Genomic DNA, 23,199 nt, shown 5'->3' with positions numbered 1-23,199 from the left:
ATATTTAATTTGGATCTAGTTGATTTTGATTTCATTGAAATTCTTACTATTTTCAAGAAGCAGAAAGAAAAAATGTTGTTTTCTATTATAAGTAAAACTTTAATTAAAATTTAAAATATTTTTTTTTGTGAACGAATTTTTCAGTACAAATAATAAGTGTTAAAATTTTGAAATAATATTTTACAAAACTAGTTTAAAAATTAGGAAACATTGATCTGTTGAGGAATTTTGATAATTAAAAAATTGTCTCGAGTCTATCATAAAAGACTTTTTAAAGCATTTTTAACCAGTATTTGTCTTCCTATATATAAAGCTTTCATTTTCAGTGAATATTTATAGGAGACGGATCAAATTTGGCATATGATCTGTATTTTTCACAATTAAAATTCTCGACTTGAGTCTGCATAATATCTGTTACTTTTGTTTCAATTAAATCCGCAATATCTGTATGCAACTTTTTCGTTATCCATGTCACTAAAGAGGAAGCTAATGAATTGAGTGGTCCTAATCCAGTAACCCTGATCTTGACTTTTCCAAATTCTGAAATCCTAAAATACTCTATCTCGGCTTTACAAGGCTGCTGATTATAATCTACAGAAACTTTGGAGTTAATAGCTATTCCGTTCACATCTGCGGACATCTGCCCACTGACTTTTATAAGGCCGTATTTTATCTAAAAAAAAAAACATATAGTAAGTTTTTGTTTTTACTTTTTAATTTAATCACTTTGCGAGTCATTACTAGATACTATTTCTTGATACAGGCTTGCTACAAAATCCCAATTTTGAAATTCCTTCACGTTTCCCTGACCAATTTTTTATTTTCATTGACCGCTTAAAATTTTTTTCAGACATGAATAGATCTTGGTACATGCGAGGTCTGTAATGTTAATGTAAAACAATGTTTTGTTTGAAAATTTCACTTGAAACAGCAAAATATTCAGTTTAAAATAGAATAGTTAAATTTTTAGTTACAAAAAATAATTATGAACTAAAATAATGAAGTCTTAACAAAAATGATGAATTATCAACTAATGAGATTAATTTTTTAACAAAGAGAAGAAATTTCAATAAAAAAGTGAAATTTTAACCTAAAAAATATAAAATTTCAGCTTAAAATAGAATTTTTTAATAAAACATTTTAATAACATTTTAATAAAAGAGTCGTATTTTCATCTGACTCATACAAATTGTCAGTCTAAATTTTGAATTAAAAAAATAAATTTTCATACAAATAAATAAAAAGATAAAATTTTAACAAAATAGTTCAATTTTCACTTAAAACATATACATTTTCAATTTAAAATAAAATATTTAAATTTTCAGAAAAAATAATTTTCAATCACATAAATAGTAACTAAATTTTGAACAAAAGCGATGAATTTTTGACCAAAAAAAGTAATACTCTGTAATAAATTTCCGACAAAACAAGGAATAATTAAATTTTCAAGTAAAAAAAAATAATTTTTAGCCAAAAACAAACCATTTCTGGCAAACTAGTTTAATTTCGAATATAGAAAGGGGTTTCAAATAAATTATAGTTAAATTTACAACTAAAAACTTGGAATTTCAAGTGAAAATGTAAAACTTGATATTTCAATGAAGAAAGATGTCAATTTTAATCCAGAAACGGTTGAATTAAACCAAAATGATAAATTTTTAATAAAACAGTTGAATCCTCATCCAAAATAGGTTAACTTTTAAACAAACATTTGTGATTTTGAAGAAAAAAAAATGCAAATTCTTCTAAAATATAAAAAATGAATTTTCACCGCAAAGATACGAGTTTTCCACGAAAAAGAATTAATTTTCAAGAAAATTGTTGTATTTTCAACTAAATAATAAAATCAACTTTAACTTCAGCTTATCGAAAATGCCATGACTGTCGGGTTTTCCTGATTTTCTCTGAATTTCTGGAATTTCCTGACCTGTATCAACCCTTTAGATTAAAAAAAATTGTTTAGTACCTTGTAATGATCGTATTTAATTCTGGCTGTGGAAAGTCCAAAACCACATGATGCGGCAAATTTTGAGCCCTGACGTTCAAGTACTGCGTCGTTCGTTCTTTTTAAAGTTGTGAGGTCGCTGCAAAATAATGAAATAATAATTAAGATATTTTAATGATTTGCAATAATAAATAATGAATTATATATCATTAATTACCTAAAATGGCCATCCGTAGCATCAAAATTACCACTCGTTTTGAAAAAGCCAGACCCAAACGAAAAACGTTTATTTATGTCGGGAATCTTAATGCTTTCGTCATGTTTTTTCTTTAACTGACTAATAACTTCAGCCAAGGTAATGTCGACAATAGTGTTGACAAATGACTAGGAATAATATCTTATTGCTTTTTTAAGTTAATGTTTTAATTTAAAAAAAAAATTAATAACCCACCTGAAGTTCTACATCCTCTTTTGTTTCATCAATCGTGTAATTGACAGTAGAAAATTGATCTGTTTTTTGTTCTTTATAATAAACATAAATTGGACCGGAATTGTCAGGATTTGTTAAAATGTCATAATCTTCCGGTTGGATGGTTTCTATTTTTGCGCACATTTGGTAGGCGATGCAATAATGTGCAATTCTTTCAAATTCGTCTTCCACTTCTTGAGGGATATCCAAACTATTAAATTTATTATATCATTTATTCCTTACTAGCAGTATTATGTTACTGGAATTTCCAATGATAATACAAATGTCAGAAAAAAAGAATTACTATTATTTATATTTTAAATTGTATGGTTCGATCGCTTAAAAATAATAATTTAAGAGGCATTTAGTTCAAAATGTCTCATTTCCAAATTATAAAACTTTAAATAATACAATTTTGAATGTCGAATTCTCTCACGATTTTATTTTTCAGGTAACATTTTTCAAAATTTATGCATAGATAAATGTCGAATGGGTTTGAAAAACTGAAAAAAGACTTTAAAAATATTGATTTTTTTAAGCTTTTCATTCAAAAATTCTTTATTTTGATATTGCGTTGCAAATTTAAAACAGTATTTTTGTTTTGTAAATTTTAAATTTAAGCTTTCAATTTTGAAGATATCGAATTAAAAATATTCATCCTTAAATATTCCCATTTTGTGTCTATAATCTGTTTATGTTTCACGTTTCACTTTGAAATTGACAAATTTTGTATTTTATGGGCTATACATTTGACAGTATAAAATTTTTCAATAGTTCAAAAATGTACAATTTTAGTCACTCATATATTTAAAATTGTCAACTCTTAAATTCTAAAATCTATTGAATTCAATTGTTAAATCCTTCGTTCTTAAATTATTTAATTTGGTCAGCATAAGAGCGTAGACGAGCAGAGCCGTATGAACCATTGACGCATGACGCAACCTGATGCAACAAATGCGCCGAGATTACGGTTCTCATGGCAAGAACATTAATTCTAGGACCTTCGGAAACCGAGGTTCTTATACAGGGAGCTGAGTGTATTCCTTATTTACAGGCTGCTTAATACAATAGGTTTTGAATTGAGATTAATTAAATTGTTCCGTGATTTTAAATTTAGAATTGTTGAATTTCAATGCCAAAGTGAATTTTTAATTGCTTAATTCGAAAAGTTCATAATATAACAATGTACTCGTTTGTAAGAATTTAAAAGCCAATAATTTTATATAAAAATTTTCATATTTCCCCTTCTAATACTTTATGAAATAAACGATTTTGAATTCATTTTTTCTAAATTATAAATTTATTTTTCGAATCGTGTGGCACACTTTTACGTAGAAATTATTATAATTAAAACCAATTTTAGATCAAAAAATTCAACATCCTTTCGTGTCAATTCAAACTGCTTAAAATTGTGGATATTGAAACCTTAAAGATTTTTTTGTATACACAAACTAAAATCGTTTAAGATGGCAGAATTTTCAGTGGAAAGCTAGTTTGAAATATAATAATTAAATAATCAAATTGAGAGACTTTATCATATTTTGGGCTTGAAAATGTTGACATTGAAATTGGGTAATTTTATCCTCTTCTACTTTTTACATTTAAATATTAAATTAAAAGATAAAAATTCGTACAATATGAAATATTCAAAATAAAAATAGTTTTAGGTTTTCAATGTTTAATTTCCAATTTTTTTGCATCAAATTAAGAATTTTTCTCGGTTAGATTTTTTCAAGTTTCAGGTTCTCTGTTTGATTTTGCGTACGCTTCTATCGAATATATTTTGATTTTAAAAGTTCTTTGAAAATGATTCAACTTTTAAGAACATAATGTAAATTTTAGAAGACTGTATTAGTCTTATACGGTTGTTGTAAATGAAAAAAATGTACGATTTCAAAGACTAAGAGAAGCTTCTTCATTACAAATATTTTTAATAGTAAAATAATTAAAAACATATTGATTGAAAAATTAAATAAAGGAACCTAAGTAAATGGTTACATATATTAATTTGAAAATATTAGTTATTATATTGTTATTATATAATAAATGTATTATATTATTATTATTATATTATATTGTTATTAAACTTTAAATATATAAATTTGACCCGAAAGATTTCATATATTATCAATCACACATTACTTCATTTTACACTTATGGGGTTTGAATTTTTAATTAATTAAGAGAAAAAGTTTAAAAAACAAGAAGAAAAAAATAAAAGCATCAAAATGAACAGAATGTATCACAGAAAATCGCCGATCCTCCAATGTACACTGAAATCGGTGTTCAATAGAGTTGCAACAAATTTGAACCACACAGGTTCATTCGGAGAATCTAGGGGAAAAGCATCATTTAGACACTGTTTTTTCTCATCCAGTGCAACGTAAAGTGTCATCTACAAACTGTAAGTCACCTGTCAAGATCATTTTGTCGGTCGTTATTTGAGCGAAACAGATGTTAATAAGTAGGTAAGTTATAATAATAATTACCTAACTTTTTATTTCCTCCCATTTACCAGCGACTAAATAGTCTTGGAATAAAAATAGTACTTGGCGTGATGTAATATCCAAATGTTAGGTTAGTCAAAACCTACTCTATGAGATTAAAAGCACCAAAGCCGGGATGTACAAACTAAGTCGTGACCGTCTGCATTGAAATTGATGCCTGGTCGTTCGAACAAATTTCCACTAGATTTTCTGCGGAAGTTTAAAGGTATCTTAGATATCTAATCTTTCAGTGGCTAGTGTCACACCTAAAAGATAAGGTAAATACAATTGTATAATAAAAACAGAAATTTATTTTTCGCGATGAGTAGGGATCTAAATTTGCATGAAACTTTAGCCTTATGAAAAGTTTCATGAAACATTGGGAGTTTCGTGAAACATTGCAATGTTTCAAATATAGTGGCGGGAACATTCAAACTGATAAGATAAGAGCCTATTAGGTATTTTCACTTCAATAAACAGCTAACTTCAATTCGTAGATTGCTGAGGGAAAAATAAGGGACCAAATGTATGGGGTTCAGTTCATTTTTGCACTATTTTGCTAACATCTTCGTAAAAGGTAATTTTTTGTATATAAGTGTAGTTAAAAAATAGTTTTTATTTTTTAATTACTATTCCCTACCCAAAGAAATCTCTGAGTTTTCTTTAGCGAAATAGCTTGGCCCATTTGAGTCTATAAACAAAGTCGATTTAAAACAAAATAGTCTCGGAGATAGTTTGAGAGATTTGGGTCCTTTTTAATGTCCTTTTAGTGGTCGTTTCAAAAGTGGTGCGACGGTAATATAATGTTCCTTTTGTATTCGTCACGTAGCGGGCGGGCAGAGTTATTTACTGTAGTTGGTCGTGGCTAATACGCTCTCCCATTTTAAATTTCTCTTCAAATTATTAACAGTTTTTTTAATTGAAGAATTTTCTAATTATACTTATTTATAATTATAACTTATATACTGATATACAATTTTCTAGTTGAATTCAAAAATTTTGTCTTTTTTGGCGTATCTCATTCCATTTACGAGAAACTTTCTATTAATTACAATTTTAAGCATTAAAAAAAAAGTTAGATATCTGAAGTCATCGAAACCCATAGATTCCGAATTATTATGTTTTAGGCTGTTAACTATGAAATTTAAAAAAATCTTCTAAATTTTAATCCGAAAGCTTAACAAAAGACCCTTGAGTGTCGGCTACTCTATTGAGATAGCCTCTCTGCTTGTTATTTATGATCGTATTCTTATTTCAATTTCGGAGAGGATATTTTAAACTTTAAAGCCTTCAAACCATTTAAACGAGCTTCCTCGACCTTTAAAAATATCTACCTGAGTGCCTGCGGAGAATTTCTTTGAGATTCTTTAACCTAAAGAATTTTTAGTATATACTCAAAGATTCTTTTCGGTAGGGTTTAATCAAATAATAAAATAATAATAATGATGATTAATTACAAATATAATACAGAAATAAAGTTTTGATCCATTTTTACCCCTCAGCTTTTAACAAAGTGAAGTTAGCTGATGGTTGAAGTGAAAATACCTTATTGAGGCTTTCATAACCCAACTTTTTCCTGCCGACTGATTTGATTTATTTTTCCGGTTTGTACTGTGGACCAATGATGCCAATGTTGGCAACCTGAGCTACTGCGCTTCCGTTAGGGCTGACCGCTCATTGGCCGCACTTGGCGCACGATTCAAAATTACATTTTTAATCACATTACAAATTATATTTTACAAAACATTCAATTTAAAAAGAAATCTCTTGGAAAAGTGATTAAAAATAATTATTTATAAGTTTTTAATATTTTGCATGTATTTTTCTGGGAATTCATATAATTATATAACCTATAAATACATAAATTATCACGACTGCATTATAGTTATGCTTTCTTTCTTTTCTTTTTATTTAAAGCGTCGTTTTGTCACGTCTCAATCGAAAAGAACAATCTGAAATTTTGTTTTAGAATTATTCAAATATTATCACTATTATATTCTGCAATTAGCTTCTATATACCAAGCTGCTGAAATATCATATGGTATTTAAAAAAATGTATCTATTAACAAAAATTTTAAGAAATATTAGTCAGTCTTTGAAACTCAATGAAAATAAACTGTTATTCATCAAATATATGTGTTATAAATTTTTTTCTTGTCTGAAATCAAAAGTTACACCATTTGTATACATTCGTGTGTATATTTTAATAATTATTTATTTAAATTAGAAGAATTTTTTTTCAATGTAATTTTGAATCGCGCTTCAAAGGGTAGACAACCAGCGCTCAGCCCTAACGCACGCATGAATGAAAATTATTATCATTATATTATTGCATTAAATAGTCCCTAAAAAAGAAAAACTATTTTTCAATTGTTATTCCCTCAGTATTCAACAAAGTGAAGTGAGCTAGTGATTGGAGTGAAAATACCTTATTGTGTATGTAGAAGGTCATGATTTTTCTATACATCCCGGCTTTAGTTTAAATGTCGACGGACATGACTAACCTAACTTTTGGAAGTTGCATTAGGAAGTTATAATTTTATTCTAAGTGACTGGTACGCCCTATTAAATGAAAGAAATGTGGAAATTAGGTAAATATTATTTCAATTGTTTTCCTTATTAACAATTATTTAGACTAATATCGCAAAGCGAATAGTTGCTTTGACCGGTATTCAGGTGGCTGCCGGCGCGGTTCAGAACTCCACAACTCTGCATGAGCCAAAATTCAGTCTCCAAATGCTACTTTCCACTAGATGCCCACATGGGCACCTACGTTTATAGGAACACATTTGAGACTTGAAAACTCTCACAAATGATCATTGGGAGCCCCATGAAATTTGAGCTGCAACAAATTTAACACCAGCGTTTTTCTGTGATTAGCTGAGTACAATTTCAGATTATTATTAGTAATTTGCAAAACATATTTTCTATGTATAAAATAATAAAGGTTCTTGAAAAATGTTGCGTGATAATTTTTAACAATAATATAAATTACCTCTCAGACTCATTGTTCACAAAGGAAATTTCACATTCAGTAAATTTAGTCTTGTGATGATGTTCCTGCAAGTTAAAATTGAGCTCTAAAATTATATTTATAATTTTATTATTATAAATTAACATTTTAATTGATTAATTTCGTAAAAAAATAATCAAAAAGTATACTCGCCTTCAATTTCCCAATACCTTTCGTTTGAAAATAAGCTACTTGCTCAATTATTTGTGATGGTGCACCTGAATTTGCGATGGACAAGTTACCTAGCAAAATATATAGTTTGAGTTTGTTTATTTATTTTACTTATTTATCGTTTCAGGTACCTTTAAACATTAGGATCGTGCCATTGATTCTAACGTCAGCTTCAGCCGTATCTGGATATGTATAAACGCGAACCTTGTCCCTTCGGAAAAGGGCACTCACTTCCGCTCCATCTACGTGAGCTTTTCCTCCATCTGATAGAGCGACAACAAAACTTCCAGGATAACAATCTGTTAAAAATATTTACTCAATTTATTGAATTTATTAAATTTTTTCAACCCCTAGAGGAAAAGAGTGTAGTGGGGAACACTTTTATACAATTGGAATCTTATACTACTTAGAATTTAGAAAATCTTAACATCCATGCGGTAACGCAATTTATAAATTTCCAAAATTTTACAGGCTAATAAAGCAGATTTTTTACGTTCTCAATGCTCAATAAATACCTTACGTTTTATGATTAATGCAAAACGGTATTTAGTTTCTAATATTTTAAAGTTGTAAGTTTAAATATTCATCATTACGTCTCCATTGCCTTCATTCAGAAAGATCTCTGGTTAAATAAACCAGAATTCTGGTTAAATATGCCCTATTTTTTCTGGTTAAAGTAAAAATAATTCTGGTTAAATCAACCAGACATCTAGTCTAATTAATCAGAACATCTGCTTAATTTAACCAGAACTCTGCTTACTTTAAACAGAAAAAATAGTAAGGGCATATTTAACCAGAATTCTGGTTGATTTAACCAAACATTTTTTTCAGTGCTGCTTTTTTATCATTATCAAAAATTAGCCACAAATGCAAGCGCGCTTTTCTTTTCTGGACTTTTATTTTCTAACATTAGGAATATAAACAATTTACAACTGTATTTTTATCCAACTGATTAAATATTAAGTTAATTTTTAATTTTGAAACAGTAAATGGAGGGGGGTAGTTGTATGTGCAGCATCGCGGTCTGACATTAATGCATTTGCCGATAACGGTAATTTTGAACATCCTTATAATAATTTCGTTCGTCTTTCTGTAAATCAATGTTACAATATCTGTAAAAACTCACATTCGAAATAAACAAAAAATTGGTTTGAAAGTTAAAAGTAATATAAAGCAGGGCAATATTTTTCAGCGTTCAGTCATAAAATGCGTGGGAAAAACATGAAAAGCTTATTCTATATTTTTTCTATAAATTAGGAAATGTACGAGTTTGTCACTCAATTTTATCATTCTACCAGCTGTGCCCTGTGGAGGCTGCTTCGCTGCTGTGGTAAGGCCGCCTTCTTTAATAATATACATTGATAACAAAAGGAAATGCCATAAAAGTTGTATATTGTATAATACCGGAATGGAACCAACATAAAATTTTAAGTATTTATCGTATTTAAGTGGTCGACTTCAATTTCCGAAAATATCAAATCACTTTCAAAAGAACCCCGCAGCAAATGTACATGAAATGGCTTTTGATCGATTTTGATTAAACTTCGTAAAATTGTAGTTCTCAATGTTTCGATCAAAAGCGTTATGGGGCACAAAGTCCGAATGGCATGAAGACACAGTTCATTTTTCAAAGTCATCCGATGTGAACTCGTCATGTATTGCTAATATTCAGCCAATAAAGACAAGATATAAAAGCGAAATCAATATAGAACCTATAAAGGCAAGAAATGAGAATGACTTAGTCAATAGCCAGCCAATGAAGGAAAATCATGAGAAGGATGTTTTCAAGACACGTCCTTTTTGACTCTCTCGTAACTTACGCCCTTCCTGACCCCCCCCCCTCAAAAAAGAAAACAAAGAACAAAATAATATAAAATGGGCGTTGGCACACGTAGCACGCAAGTGTAATAAGCCTCATTAGTACTTTTATAATCATAAGAACAATAACTTGAAAGCTCTCACAGAAAATCGCCGATCCTCCATTGCACACTGAAATCGGTGTTCAAGGAAGTTGCAACAAATTTGAGCCACACAGGTTTATTCGGAGAATCTTAGGTTAGTTAAAACCTACATGATATTCAATCCACCAAAGCCGGAATGTAAAAACTAAGTCGTGACCGTCTGCATCTTAATTGATGCCTATTCGTTCGAAGAAATTTCCTCTAGATTTTCTGTATTCAAAAGAGTGAAGTTAGCTGGTGGTTGAAGTGAAAATACCTAACTGTAATTTAGGCGGCCATGACTTTTTCTACACATCTCGGCTTTAGTTTAAATATCTACGGCCATGACTAACCTAACATTTGGAAGTTGCATTAGGAAGTTATCATTTTATTCTAAGTGACTAGTACACACTGTTAAATGAAATAAAGTTGAAAATTAGGCAAATATTATTTCAATTAGTTTCCTTATTAACAATTATTCAGTCAAATATCGCAATGTGAATAGCGGCTTTGACAGGCGTTCAGGTTATGCACAGCGCGGTTCAGCACTCCACAACTCTCGGTATTGAGCTAAAATTCAGTCTCCAAATTATACTTTCTCCTAGATGCTCAGATTTGCACCTACGTTCAGAGGAATACATTTGAGACTTGAAAATTGGTTTAAATGCTGATTGGGAGACCAATGAAATTTGAGCTGCAACCAATTTAACACCAGCGTTTTTCTGTGCTCCTATCATTTTTGTGCGAGTTATTTTGTGTTCACAAAGGACTTTGGCTAGATAATGACTAAATCGCACTCATGACTTGCCTTCATTTGCCTGTGTCTTAAGGCCATTACTTTCTCTGCATTTCCCCGTTAGAGCCCAATAACTTTCACAGGGAACATTTTTTTCGCCCCATAACCCACAAAACTTTTGATCGAGACATTGAGAACTATAATTTTACGAAGTTTAATCAAAATCGACCGAAAGCCATTTCATGTACATCTGCTGCGGGCTCCTTTTTACACAGGTTAAGAAAAACTCTAAATGCGAAAAAAAGAATTAAAAACTGAAAAAAATAAAATGAAAAAGGCGTTTTAGAATTTTTAATCATAAACATAAAACAGAAATATAAAGTTAAATACAGAAAATGTTAATTGTTTTTATTTATAAAAACTGTACTTGAGTCACCGAATCTAGTATTTAGCATTTTGAAATCAGTCGCGAAATTCCAACATAACTTGAAAAATATGTTAAAAAAATTAGAAATTCATATAGATAATTCCAAAAACTGCCGCCCCCTATTCCATCCTTTCCCCTTCTATATCCCACCCCATAATCTTACGACCTATCTAAAAGCACACAAAATATGTGCGTAAAATTTGGTGCTAATTGTCAAAATCTGGATTTTCATAAAGATCATACATTTCAGGGCAATGGATTTAATATGTATCAAAAACTGTAACCCCACAACTTCCTCATCCTCCAATATTCATACAACTTGTCCGCAAACTAATTGTAAAAGTCTGGATTTTCATAGAGATCATGCATTTGAGGGCAATGTAATCTTCCGATCTGCTTGGAAGCCCAAAGAATATGTGTGCAAAATTTGATCCTAATTTTCAAAAACTGGATTTTCATTAGCATCATACGTTTTAGGCAATTTGATTTTATATATTTCAGAAACTGTGCCTCCCCTCCTACACTTCATCATTATTCAATATTCTTACGACCTGCCTGGGAGCGCAAAGAGCATGACCATTATTACAATAATTTGATGCCAATTAATGAAAAAAGCAACTGTGCCCCTCCTTCATACCCCTATACTCTTACGACCTGTATGAGAGCCCATAGAATGTGTGCAAAAGGACTGCCGGATCACCCTATATCCTTACAAAATGTCCGGGAGCACAAAGAATATATGTGAAAAATATGATGCTGATTGTCCAAAAACTGCAACCGTGCCCCCCCCCCCCCCATATTTATCCCTCTTCTATCCCACGCCCCTTTATCACACGACTTGGCTCACTCATGTATTTTACATGGACGATCTTAACATCTATGCTAATAACAAAGAGCAACTACATCTAGCTCTAGGGATTGTCGAGAGATATACTAAGGAAATTGGAATGGAATTTGGGTTAGACAAATGCGCCAAGGTTCATTTGAAGCGAGGAAAACTTAATGGCATCCCTGAAGATCCTGAGCTCGTTGATAGAAGCATTATGCGACACCTTTGCACTGGAGATTTGCGCATTCAGGATGTGACATCTATAAAGGATACTCTCCTAAGCAGATACAAACGTCTTATCCGACAAATTTGGTCTTCCGAACTGTCGGAGAGGAACAAAATATCTGCAACGAACATGCTTGCCGTTCCAGTAGTACTCCATTCATTTGGAGTTGTTCCATGGACGAAGAACGAGCACAGATCCCTTGATATCGGGACAAGGAAGGTTATGCACATAAACAAAAGCATGCATCTTAAGTCTTCCGTTCCGCGACTGTACATCTCACGCCGTCAAGGGGGTCGCGGAATATTGAGCCTTGAATGTCTTCACAACAGGATTATTCTGGGTACAGCACGTAGAGTTGCAAATGGAAGAGACCCTTTTCTTAAAATGGTCAGGAATCACGAAGAAGTGAGCAAAGGAGCTTTTCTGTACAAAGCAGCGGAGGAGGCTGCTGAAACAGTCGGACTTGAATTCAGTATTAGGGGTGAGAAAAATGCATCAAATCTTATCTATCTCGAGTACTCATTCCTGAAATCCCGGATTAAGAAAGCACAAGAGAAAAACTTTCGTGAACAGCTCTTCGATAAGAAGATGCACGGTATCTTTCACAGAAATGTGAAGGATCAGTCAATGTCTTGTGAGTTAACGTTTGCTTTCCTTAAATCGCGTGGATTGAAGTCTGGTACGGAGGGTTTCATTTTTGCATGCCAAGACGGTGTCATTTCCACCTTAACATACCATCGCCACAGTTTGAGCCAAGACATTCCTGATGATAGCTGCAGGGCGTGCCATGCACACCCCGAGCATTTAGCTCACATACTATCTAGTTGTCCAACTCACGCGGGAACGACCTACATTCAAAGGCACAATGCGGCACTAAGAGTGCTTTATTACCATCTCTGTCACTCTTACGGCATTAACCTTAAAAGCGCTCTTCTAAATGCTCCTAGGGAAATCGAGTCAATTGTCGAGAATGGGAAGAACTAATCGTCCTTATCATCGGCGCTCTTATAGGTGCCAAGCTTTCACTTGCTAATGGCCTAAAAAGCATCCCTGCGTGTCAAGAATATGCAGAGGACGGTAGTCCTTGGGTCGCTCCGTGTTCTTAGGGTGAACGAGGCTTTGCTGGATCGTCGTATTGATTTCTTTACAGACTGTAACCACCTATCTCACGGTCGTGAGGCGTGGTTGTGGCTGAAATTTTTCCGCGATTTCGCTGGGAGCGGGTGAAATTTTCCAGATTAGCACCCGAGCCCGGCGAAATCCTGTGGTTGTCCTTATGACAAATTTTTAGGTATGTGTATATATATTCCAATTGGGAATGAGTCAGGCGACCCTTAGTCTTTACGTTTCTGTCCTCCCGGAATCAGTCAAAGGGGACCCGTTCATTTTTGGGAACAGTCAAAATTAAAAAAGGTAAAATTTCAGAATGGGTTATAATACATAATAATGAAACCTGGGAATAGAAGCGCTAAAAAGAAAAAAAAAAGTTCAAAATTGAATAATTAAAAATAGAAATTTCTTAATTTGAATGATTTGCAATGCGAAGTGATAAAAATTGGACACCTTTTTAAAATTCGAACACTTTAAATTGTTATTAGATAAAAAATGTATAATTGATCAAAATTGGTAAGAAAATTTTTTGTAAGATTAAAAAATATATTCACCTGATTGTCATCGTTCAAAATTAAAAAGTTTTTATCTTAAAATTGAATTATGTAAAAAGATTGTTCAAGATAAAGGTTAAGTTTAAACGGGAAACATTAAGAATAAAAAAATTACGCTTGGAAAGTATTAATATTGATGAATCCGAACTTTAATCAAAATTTAAAAAAAGTTCGTCACCAAGACTAATTACTAATTAATATCACAATTATTGTGATATTAAAACTTTTTTAAATACAAGCCCTTTAAAATTTCAATTATTATAAGTAAATTTAAAGTGTTCAAAATTGAAACTTCTTAAATTCTTGAATTGAGCGTTCAATATGAACATTAAGAACTATACTATTGCAACCATTTAAAATAAAATAAATTATTTTATTACTGAACATTATTGCTTTTTAGGTAGTTTATTTTGATCTATTTTGATTTCCAAGAACAAATTTTTTAACTTTTTCATTAAAAATCGTGTACTCTTCAAAACCTTATTTAAAATTATTATTTATTTTTTAAAGTTTCTAATCCAATTTTTTAATTTTTTTTTGGGTTTATTTCGGGGTTATGTAACTAAAAATTGTTCAATTAAAAAAATCCCTCAAAATGGAAATTTTTCAGCTATATCAAGTCTTTTAATTTGATATTATACAATTAAGAAGAATTTATACCACCCGACAATTTTGTACGTTTAAAATTGGAACCATAAAACTTAAAATAATCATGTATACAAAAAAGTTAAACCCAACGAATTTGGAATGTTCAAATCAAAAATTATTAAATTTAAAACTTACTATCGAGACTTTCAATATATTATCTTACAATTTAGAAAAAAATTAAGAGTGGAATTGTCAAGGCATTTTTAATATTTAAATTAAAAACCACAATATAGTGAACTTAAATATTCTAAACCTCTAAAAATTAAGAAACCCAAACCAATATTTTCCAATTCAAACGTGCTAAGCTAAAAAAAATTAGTTTCAAGGCTTCACAAATTAAACTTTTTAAAAATTGCGAATTTAAAACTATAATTTAAAATTTAAATTTAATAAATTTTAAAGATGGTAAATATATAGTATAAAGTGATTTGATTGATTTTTTTTACTGAAAAATGTTATTTTTGTTTAAAAATCACTGCTATTTTCACCATACAAACATTAAAAAATTGTAAATAATTTGAATAAAGAAAGTTTAATTATTCTGAAAACTTTCAGAATCATATGGTTTTAACTTGGAAACTTTCAAAATGAATGAATTTGAAATTGAAAATTCAAAAATTAAACGATTCCTAAGCTTATTATTAATAATTACAAAATAAAACATAATAAAGGCACACTGTTGTTAAGGAATATGTTTAAAAAAATGTTATATTATATTATAAATATACATACTTAGTTTATCGAAAGATGACAAGACTGGAACTGCCAATAATGGAAGAATAAAGAAGACTATCATTTTGGACCTATCAAAAATATAAAAATTTATTCTTCAATTATTTATGAACACAGAAAAAGGTTTAAAATAATTGTGTAGCTGCGATATTTGCAAAATGACATTGTAATAAGGCCAAGTTATCTAATTATATTTGCAATTTGCAAACAATATTATCAACCGCACTGATCGACAAAATTGATTATTTTATATATACACTACTAATTTGCTCAGACTTCTTGTGTCATATCTGAATTGTGTTCATAATTTAATTAAAAGAAAGAATCACTTCTCGAAAAATAAAATGCACAAAAAAATATATGTTGTAGTTTACGTTATTGATGAGTTTTTTTTATCAACTATATTGAATATGAAAGTTCACAAAAGCTTAATAGAAACTAAATTAATTAACGAAAGCGGTAATCGAAACCCCTCATAGAAAATACTTTTACAATAAAGTGGAAAAACATTTCTGATTTTTACTTTATCTGATTTATCTATATATTTTGAATTACACAAATTTACATTTTACTTGTATATGTTACAGGCACAGTACAGTAGTGGCTCATATTATTAGAGCCATACAAAAAAATCACACGGCTAGTAGATGTCAACAGCTGTGAATCAACTAACTACCTATGACAAAAGAAGGTCTACGCAACAAACTGCGCTTCTACAATGTTGCTAAATAAAAATTTATAATCTGCGAATATGCTTACTTTATAATAGTAATGAAAAAACCAGCTGAAAATAAGTTTTGAAATGAAATGAATCAGTTTAATTGAGAAATTAAGTATTTTAGAAGGTGGCTCTAATAATATGAGCCACTACTGTATATAATCCAGGCATCATATGTAGTTTACAGGCCTTATATATAATGCCTGGTCTATTTTAGACAACGTATGTTTTTGTATACTTATTATATGCATTGTCTAGGCATTTTATCTAATCCTTATATATTAAATATAATGCCCGGCACGAGATAGGTAATGTATATAATCTTGAAGTATCATTAATTTTTCATTTGCAATTTTCATTAAATTTAGACGTATTTTTCAAACAGTAGCTTATTAGATTCAAAAGAGCTTTGTGACAGGTGATTAAAATAATATTTTAGACATTTTTTATTTAACAGCAAAGATAATTTTTTTTTAATTTTCAGAAGTCTCATTTTTTTAAGATTTTTATATTTACAAAAAAATTCGTTGAATCAGTGCAAGACTAGGGCGGTTTAAATTGATACTTGCACATCTCTCTGACAGCTTTGAAGTTAATAACATACCAATTTGAAACTCATTTAGATTAAATTTGAAATTTAAATTTAACTAAATTGTCATTGGAATAATATATGTTTATTTATTACAAGAGTTATGCCCGTATACTCACAATGACTGTGGGCAATTTGTCAAGTGAGCAATTCCGTGTGGAATCATGAAGTTTAACACCACATGTTAGATATTAGATGAATCAAGTTGAAATTTAACATTTTTCTTTATAATTAGTCATAAGATACAAATCAGAACTTATTTTTTAATTTTAACCCCCATGAGGCTGCTTTGAAGGGTCCCGAGAAAACCTTATAAGTAAAAAATGTTTTTTTTGTTGTAGTTTTTAGGGCAAATTACGATTTTTTGCTGTTTCTTTATACAAATCGTTTATTACCTGACAATAATTGAAAAGTGGACAAAATGTTGAATATTTCAGAAAAAAACAAAACTTTCTTGTATTATTTAAACAAAATATCAATAAAAATAATAATAAATTGTATAATCAAATATTTTTATCAACTTCAATTAATTATTACCACACTCTAATTTAAAACTTGAAAAGAAGTTCGAAAATTCGGAAAACCCGCGACTTCGGGCTCTATTCTAAATAAAAATTCCCAATAATATTAAAAACCTAATTAAATCATGAATAGAAACTGGTGTTTTATGTATTAGTAACCATTTTGAATTTTAAAAAACTACGAATTAGTCATAATTAGGCTCAAGAAATCGCAAAAAACAATTTTTCACTTATGGGATTTTTTGGGACCCAATAAAACAAACTTCTGGGGTTGATATGTAAAAATAAGTTTCAATTCGTATTCGAAAAGACTATCTCTAAAGAAAATAAAAATTCTATTTTTTCTCAAAAATTAAGTTTAAATATTTTTGGTGACTATTTTTTCGCATCAATATAAAACAAGATTCAAGAGTTGACATAGTAATCATTTCCTATATAGTGGGTCAATCTTATCACTTGAATGTAATTGTCGTTGCAGATAAATATTACTCGGAATTCACTATAAAGATTAATTTTTTCCTGTGTCATCATAAAATAATATCACGTCTTTCTTGGATTAAGCCTCGCCAAATAATAAATAAATACAATAAATAAGTGCAACGCTATGTATATTTCATTCCATAGCTTTCGCCTAAAGCCTAATACTTCTCTAAAATCAAGAGCGTCCACGTCCAAAATGCTATTAAGGTTTATAGGCCCCATTTAAAATGTGTTTGTATTCAAAGAAAAATTTCTTTTAATTTGAAAACTTTATTATTATGTTCGGTGAATATCAGTTTGTAGATGATCAGTTTTCGCATAAATGACTATTTTTATGGTGTTTCAAGCGGTAAATAATATGTTACCATTCGGAGACACTGGAAGCTCCAAAAAAGTCCCTTTATTCACATAAAGAAATGAGAAAATTCGTATGCAATTTTTAAATAAAAGGAATACAAGAAAATTGAATAAAAATGAGTAATTGCAAAAAAGAGAACCATTTTATGCAAAGAGATTTTCGAAAAAAAGTTTCAAAAACGCAAAAACTTTTTTTTATTTAAGGTTAATCTAAGAAAGTATGAAAATATAAAAAAATATGGAAAGCTTCTGGGCTACTTTGTACAAAGGAAGAGACAATCGTACAACGCGTTTTTTGAAGAAAAAAAAAACAATTCAGGAAACGATTAAAAATCTCATTCGAAAACTACATTGAAAAAAATGGCAAAAAAAGTTGAAAAATTCGAACACTGCGACTTGTGCATGGGATAACCATGGAAAGTACTTACATAATAATTACCTTCTGCTCTACGTACTGATTGCAACACTAACACATGTGAGGGAACTTTCTCTGAATTTTCTATGAAAATTCAAGAAGTTTTGCCTCAAGTCGAAGGTTTAATTTTATATGAATGCGTAATACATCCTTTTAAGTAATGTTAGGTTCAATTATTAGATCCATAAAAATAACGTTGAACAAACAGATTATTTCCTGAGTCATATCAAGTGTTCAATTAAGATATTCAGTTAAATTAAGAAATGTTTGCCAGTATCAATCAAATTTAGTTTGCTTAATCATCTACAAATTTCATTGGCTCTGGACTCTAACAATTTCTTTTATTGCATCAGAATAGGTGAGGTAAAAAAACAAATGTATGTCTATCAGAATATATGAGAATGCTTGATGAAACTTAGTTGTTTCCCAACCTGCACAATGGGACAGAATTATGAAAATAGTAATAGCTTGTTTTCGGAAAGATATTCTGTGCAACTCTATTGTTCCTAATGTTGAAAATAAGGGAATAACCTTCGAAAATAAATAAGCAATAAATAAGTCATCATGATGAAAATTGGTAAGACATAATTCATTTGGTACGACATAAATATGATGCAAATAATTTTTGGATTCAACAAGTAAATATTCTGGTTTTGTATTGTAAACTATTAGAGAAATATAAATAATATTTGAGTTGTCTTAACCTTATTTTAACCTATTTTGAGAAAAATCATTGTAAATTTTTCTTCGCCGGTGTTTAGAACTAGAAAAATAAATCTTCCAACTTCCGAGTAAGCAAAAATATACATTATGAATCCTTTTTTCAATGAAAAGCTTATGATATCGCATTATTGACGCTCTTTACCTGAAAAAACTTTGTTACTAATTAAAAAATGTATTTATTTATAATTATTGTAAAAAATGTTCTTTAAAACGTTGTATTGTTTTTTTAACTTAAGGAAGTAATTTACTTTTTTTCTTCATTAATCCTCTTATAAAGACCTAGAAAATAGTTGTTAGCGCTTTTCTCTATATCTTGCTTATTTAACTAATATTTTTTATATTTAAATAATACGATTTTATGATGTGATTCATTGGGTAATAAGATATTTTTGTGAAAGAATAACGACAAAGAAAAAAAGACAATTCAAGTATATAGTAAGTTTAACAGAAGTGTTTTTGAACATATTTCATAAATATTCTTTCCGGGAAACAATGTAAGTATCTATATGTTTCTTTTACGACAACACGAAAATTATTATTTTAATAAAATACTATTTTAACCCGTTTTTCTAGTGTCAATACAAATTTGGAATATAAGGTGTTATAAAAAGTTTCAAGAGTATTATTTTCAGAACACTAAAAAATGAATTCAGAGTAGAACACTGCTAGAGTTTTTGAAAAAATTGTCTTGATAAATTTTCAAAGAAAATTGCCACCATTTTATTTACTTTAAATTTTTGAAAAGAATTTTCCGCTAGATTTAGAAATAAAACGAAAGATTCTATTAGGTGCAAAACAGGATGCCGTCAGAAATGGGGTACTTTATCCTGTATAAAACTTAAGGCTGCTTCTAGTTCCGAAAAATTGGGGAAGTTGGAAAAGAAGTTAGACTAAACGCCTCCAAAATTCAGGACTAGCTAAGCTCATTAAAATATTTGACTAGTCATCCCGAAATTCGGGCCGACGAGATATTTAAAAAATGTAAATATTCATGACTTTAGCAAAATTTTTTTATAATAATGATGGCGTTTTCAAATTGAAATTTATGAGAAAATTTTATAAGTTAGCTTTGCAAGCTATTCTAAAACTTTTTAAAAACATTTACATACATACAAATTACATACAAATTGATAAAAATGAGTACAAAAATAATGAGATAAAAAACAGAAAAAAAGATAACCAGTTAAAATATTGTCGGTGCCGGTAACTATACCTAATTACCAGTACTAACAACAAGATTTTTTAAAACAATGTTAATGTTAAATATTTTATTAAAAATGATAGTTTTGAGTTATTACTTTTTCACGAGGTTGAAATTAGCTTCAGTTTTTATGAGACTTAACCTATTCTTATCGTAAACAACATTTTAACTTCTATTATCAGCGAACATTTTGAAAATTACTTATACCCCTTTTGGACAATCAGCATACTTTGTCATCAATTTTATAATAATTAGAGATTACTCATAATAGTTTTTATTGCAGAATTTAGTAGGAAAAATGTTAGAATTAAATTTTGCGTATTTAGTTTCATTTTGATCAAAAATCTTGTTTGAGGCCTTTTTTAACAAATGGCTTGATTTAGTGACATGAAATAATATACTGAAGATAGAATTAATTTTTAATCTCGCGCATTTATTCCCTTACCTGAATATGTGGCCTTCGTGTCAAAGATCGAAAGTTAACTAATGGATTTTAGAAAATTGTTAAAGTTTTAAGAACGAGAAGATGTGTCGCGCTAACCCACAACGCACAATTAAAGTTAAATGTGGTCTCGGTTGATCAAGCAGTTTGTTTCAACACAATGAATCCAGTACAGCTGACAATTGAATCATATGATTCACGGACGAGGCCAAGAGAGGGAAACGACATTGATCCTTATCTTCGCCTGTATAAGGCGAACAAGTTCTCCGTGACTCTGAGAGGAATATTGATTAAAAAAACATTTTTAAGTACAATGTAAGTTCATTGAAGTGGTCGTTGTTTTTCAAAATCATGTTTTTACGACTCGTAATTTAGCTATAAGAATAGATTTAAAAATTGCGACATTTATTTAAAGAAAACTAATTGTCCTGTCGAAAAACCAAGACCATATTTCGATTTATCTTAGAAACATCTCTAGACGTTTGTTATAATTAGGCGAAAAATGAATTTTTAAAACATTTAATTGTTATAAACTATTGGAACATTATTGTAAACAAATTTATATGTCCAAAGATAGTTTCAAGCACCTGAGCAGATTCTCGAATGAAATATCAATGAGAGATTTTTAATAACGATGAGGAAATCATTATTCTAACAAATACAATTTTAATAATAATTTTTTAGGTTTTTAATTGTTTAACGTCCCAGAATATGAACGAACGCTATGCTGAAAAATGATAACATTCTTTCCAACTTCAACCAACCACTCATCGTTAACGGAATTATTCAATGGAACATTGTTCCATTGTTCCTATAAAAAAACGTAGGGTATCGTTGGATTCGTCTGAGCGACTTACTAACATGAAAATAATTTTCAAATAGTCTAAAAACCTGAAATAGTATTTAAAACGTAATAAACATTATAAACATATGAACTTTATGTTATACACATCATTAACATTATAATTGATTAAAATTTTTTTAATGATTAAAAGTTCTTAGAGATTTGGCTGAAATGAATCCAACGATACTCTTTGTTTCTATAGAACTATTACTTTCTTTTAAATGAAAGTTTAAAAATGAAAACACATGTGCACATGCTTTTTTGGTATGTAGCGATAATGGAGGGGATGAAAACAATGTTTAAATTAGAGTTTGTGAAATATTACAAAATTGTTAAAATTGCATGATCTTCAAGGACCGACAGTTGTCATTTACGTTTGAATGTTGTTAGATTATTGTTTAAAAAATTATGGATATTCTAAACATTTAAATTATTTAAAAAATTAATTTTTGCGTTATTGAAAAAAGTCTAGGGCTATGGCTGAGATGAATCTAACGTAACCAGTACTTTTTTATAGTTATTAATTTCTCCTAAATAAATGTTAAAAATTTCAAATCTATATGCACATGCTTTTTTGGTGTGCGGTAAGAGTGTAGGGAATGCAAAAAATGTTTAATTCATTAATTTTGGACTTAAAGTGGTTGTTTGGAGTTTGCAATTATGTTATCTTTTTTTGCTACAGTGATTGTTTACATTCTTGGACTCTGAATTATCAAAAACGTAGACAATTATTATTAACATTATATTTGTTTGAATAAATATTTTATTGCAGTGATTAAAAAATCTCCCTGGGGTTTTTATTCAAGAATTGACTAATTACACCATTAAGCCATTTCCCTTTCGGGGTAGGCGTGACTCACTCGGCAGGTGAAATGAGTAGTGTGTGGAAGGGATAGAGATTTTTCAGATTGATCCAGAATTCTCGTGCTATTTAAGTAAATAACACGTTCGTTCCGCAACACTGCTCCGACCCAGGTTGCTGATCAATCTCTCTAGCAATCACCCCAAGCGAAGAACCTCACGAAGCCGTCATGTAAGGTTCCCCACTTGGGTCCATTAATAGCCAAGGTCTTAGTTTCAGGCGTCGTTCACTCTACTGACACTCTTTTTATTAACTATTTGCCGCCATACTTTCCTGTCCTGGCATACTTTTCTAGCTTCTTTTATGTCCATGCATTTTTTCATGCAGACTCTCGTGTTTCTATGACTTCTTATGTCTCTTCTAAGTAGGGTCTCATTCACACATTCTAACAATTCTTTCCGCGGTCTACCTCTGGGCACGTTGCCATTTACTTTACCTTGATACACTTTTTTCGTTAGTCGTTCATTTGGCATTCTCTCAACATGTCCGAACCATCTTAACCGATTTCTTTCCCATGTGTCTACTAGCGTCTCTTCTGCACCACATTCTTTTAGAATTATCTCGTCACGTACTTTGTCCATTAGGGATTTCCCGCTTATTATGCCCATGAATCTCATGTGAATTGCGTTAATTTTACTCTTATCTTTTTCTTGATAAGACCATGTCTCGCTACCGTATAGTACAGTCGGTACACATATAGAATTATGTATTGCCATTTTAGCTTTATTTGATATATTTTTACTTCTGATAAGGGGACCTGC

At 30.0% G+C, this 23,199-nt stretch overlaps 1 protein-coding gene across 2 annotated transcripts; it reads right to left on the bottom strand.

Annotated features, from left to right (window-relative positions):
- Positions 1-215: 215 nt before the first annotated feature.
- Positions 216-20,873, bottom strand: LOC117169131 (mite allergen Lep d 7-like). Of its 2 annotated transcripts, XM_033355320.1 has the most exons (9): positions 20,736-20,873; positions 15,287-15,357; positions 8,216-8,383; positions 8,067-8,155; positions 7,896-7,960; positions 2,397-2,625; positions 2,163-2,329; positions 1,967-2,084; positions 216-673 (listed from the first exon to the last, which is right to left on the bottom strand). In XM_033355320.1, exons 2-9 carry the CDS (start codon positions 15,348-15,350, stop codon positions 323-325), a joined length of 1,251 nt encoding a protein of 416 aa, XP_033211211.1. In that variant the 5' UTR covers positions 15,351-15,357; positions 20,736-20,873; the 3' UTR covers positions 216-322. The 2 variants fall into 2 exon arrangements, with proteins under 2 accessions (XP_033211211.1, XP_033211212.1); XM_033355321.1 differs by lacking the exon at positions 15,287-15,357.
- Between the last annotated feature and the right edge of the window lie 2,326 nt (positions 20,874-23,199).

The sequence above is a fragment of the Belonocnema kinseyi genome, chromosome 3 (assembly GCF_010883055.1).
Source record: "Belonocnema kinseyi isolate 2016_QV_RU_SX_M_011 chromosome 3, B_treatae_v1, whole genome shotgun sequence".
NCBI lineage: Eukaryota > Metazoa > Arthropoda > Insecta > Hymenoptera > Cynipidae > Belonocnema > Belonocnema kinseyi.
This window is presented reverse-complemented; position numbering and strand designations above follow the sequence as displayed.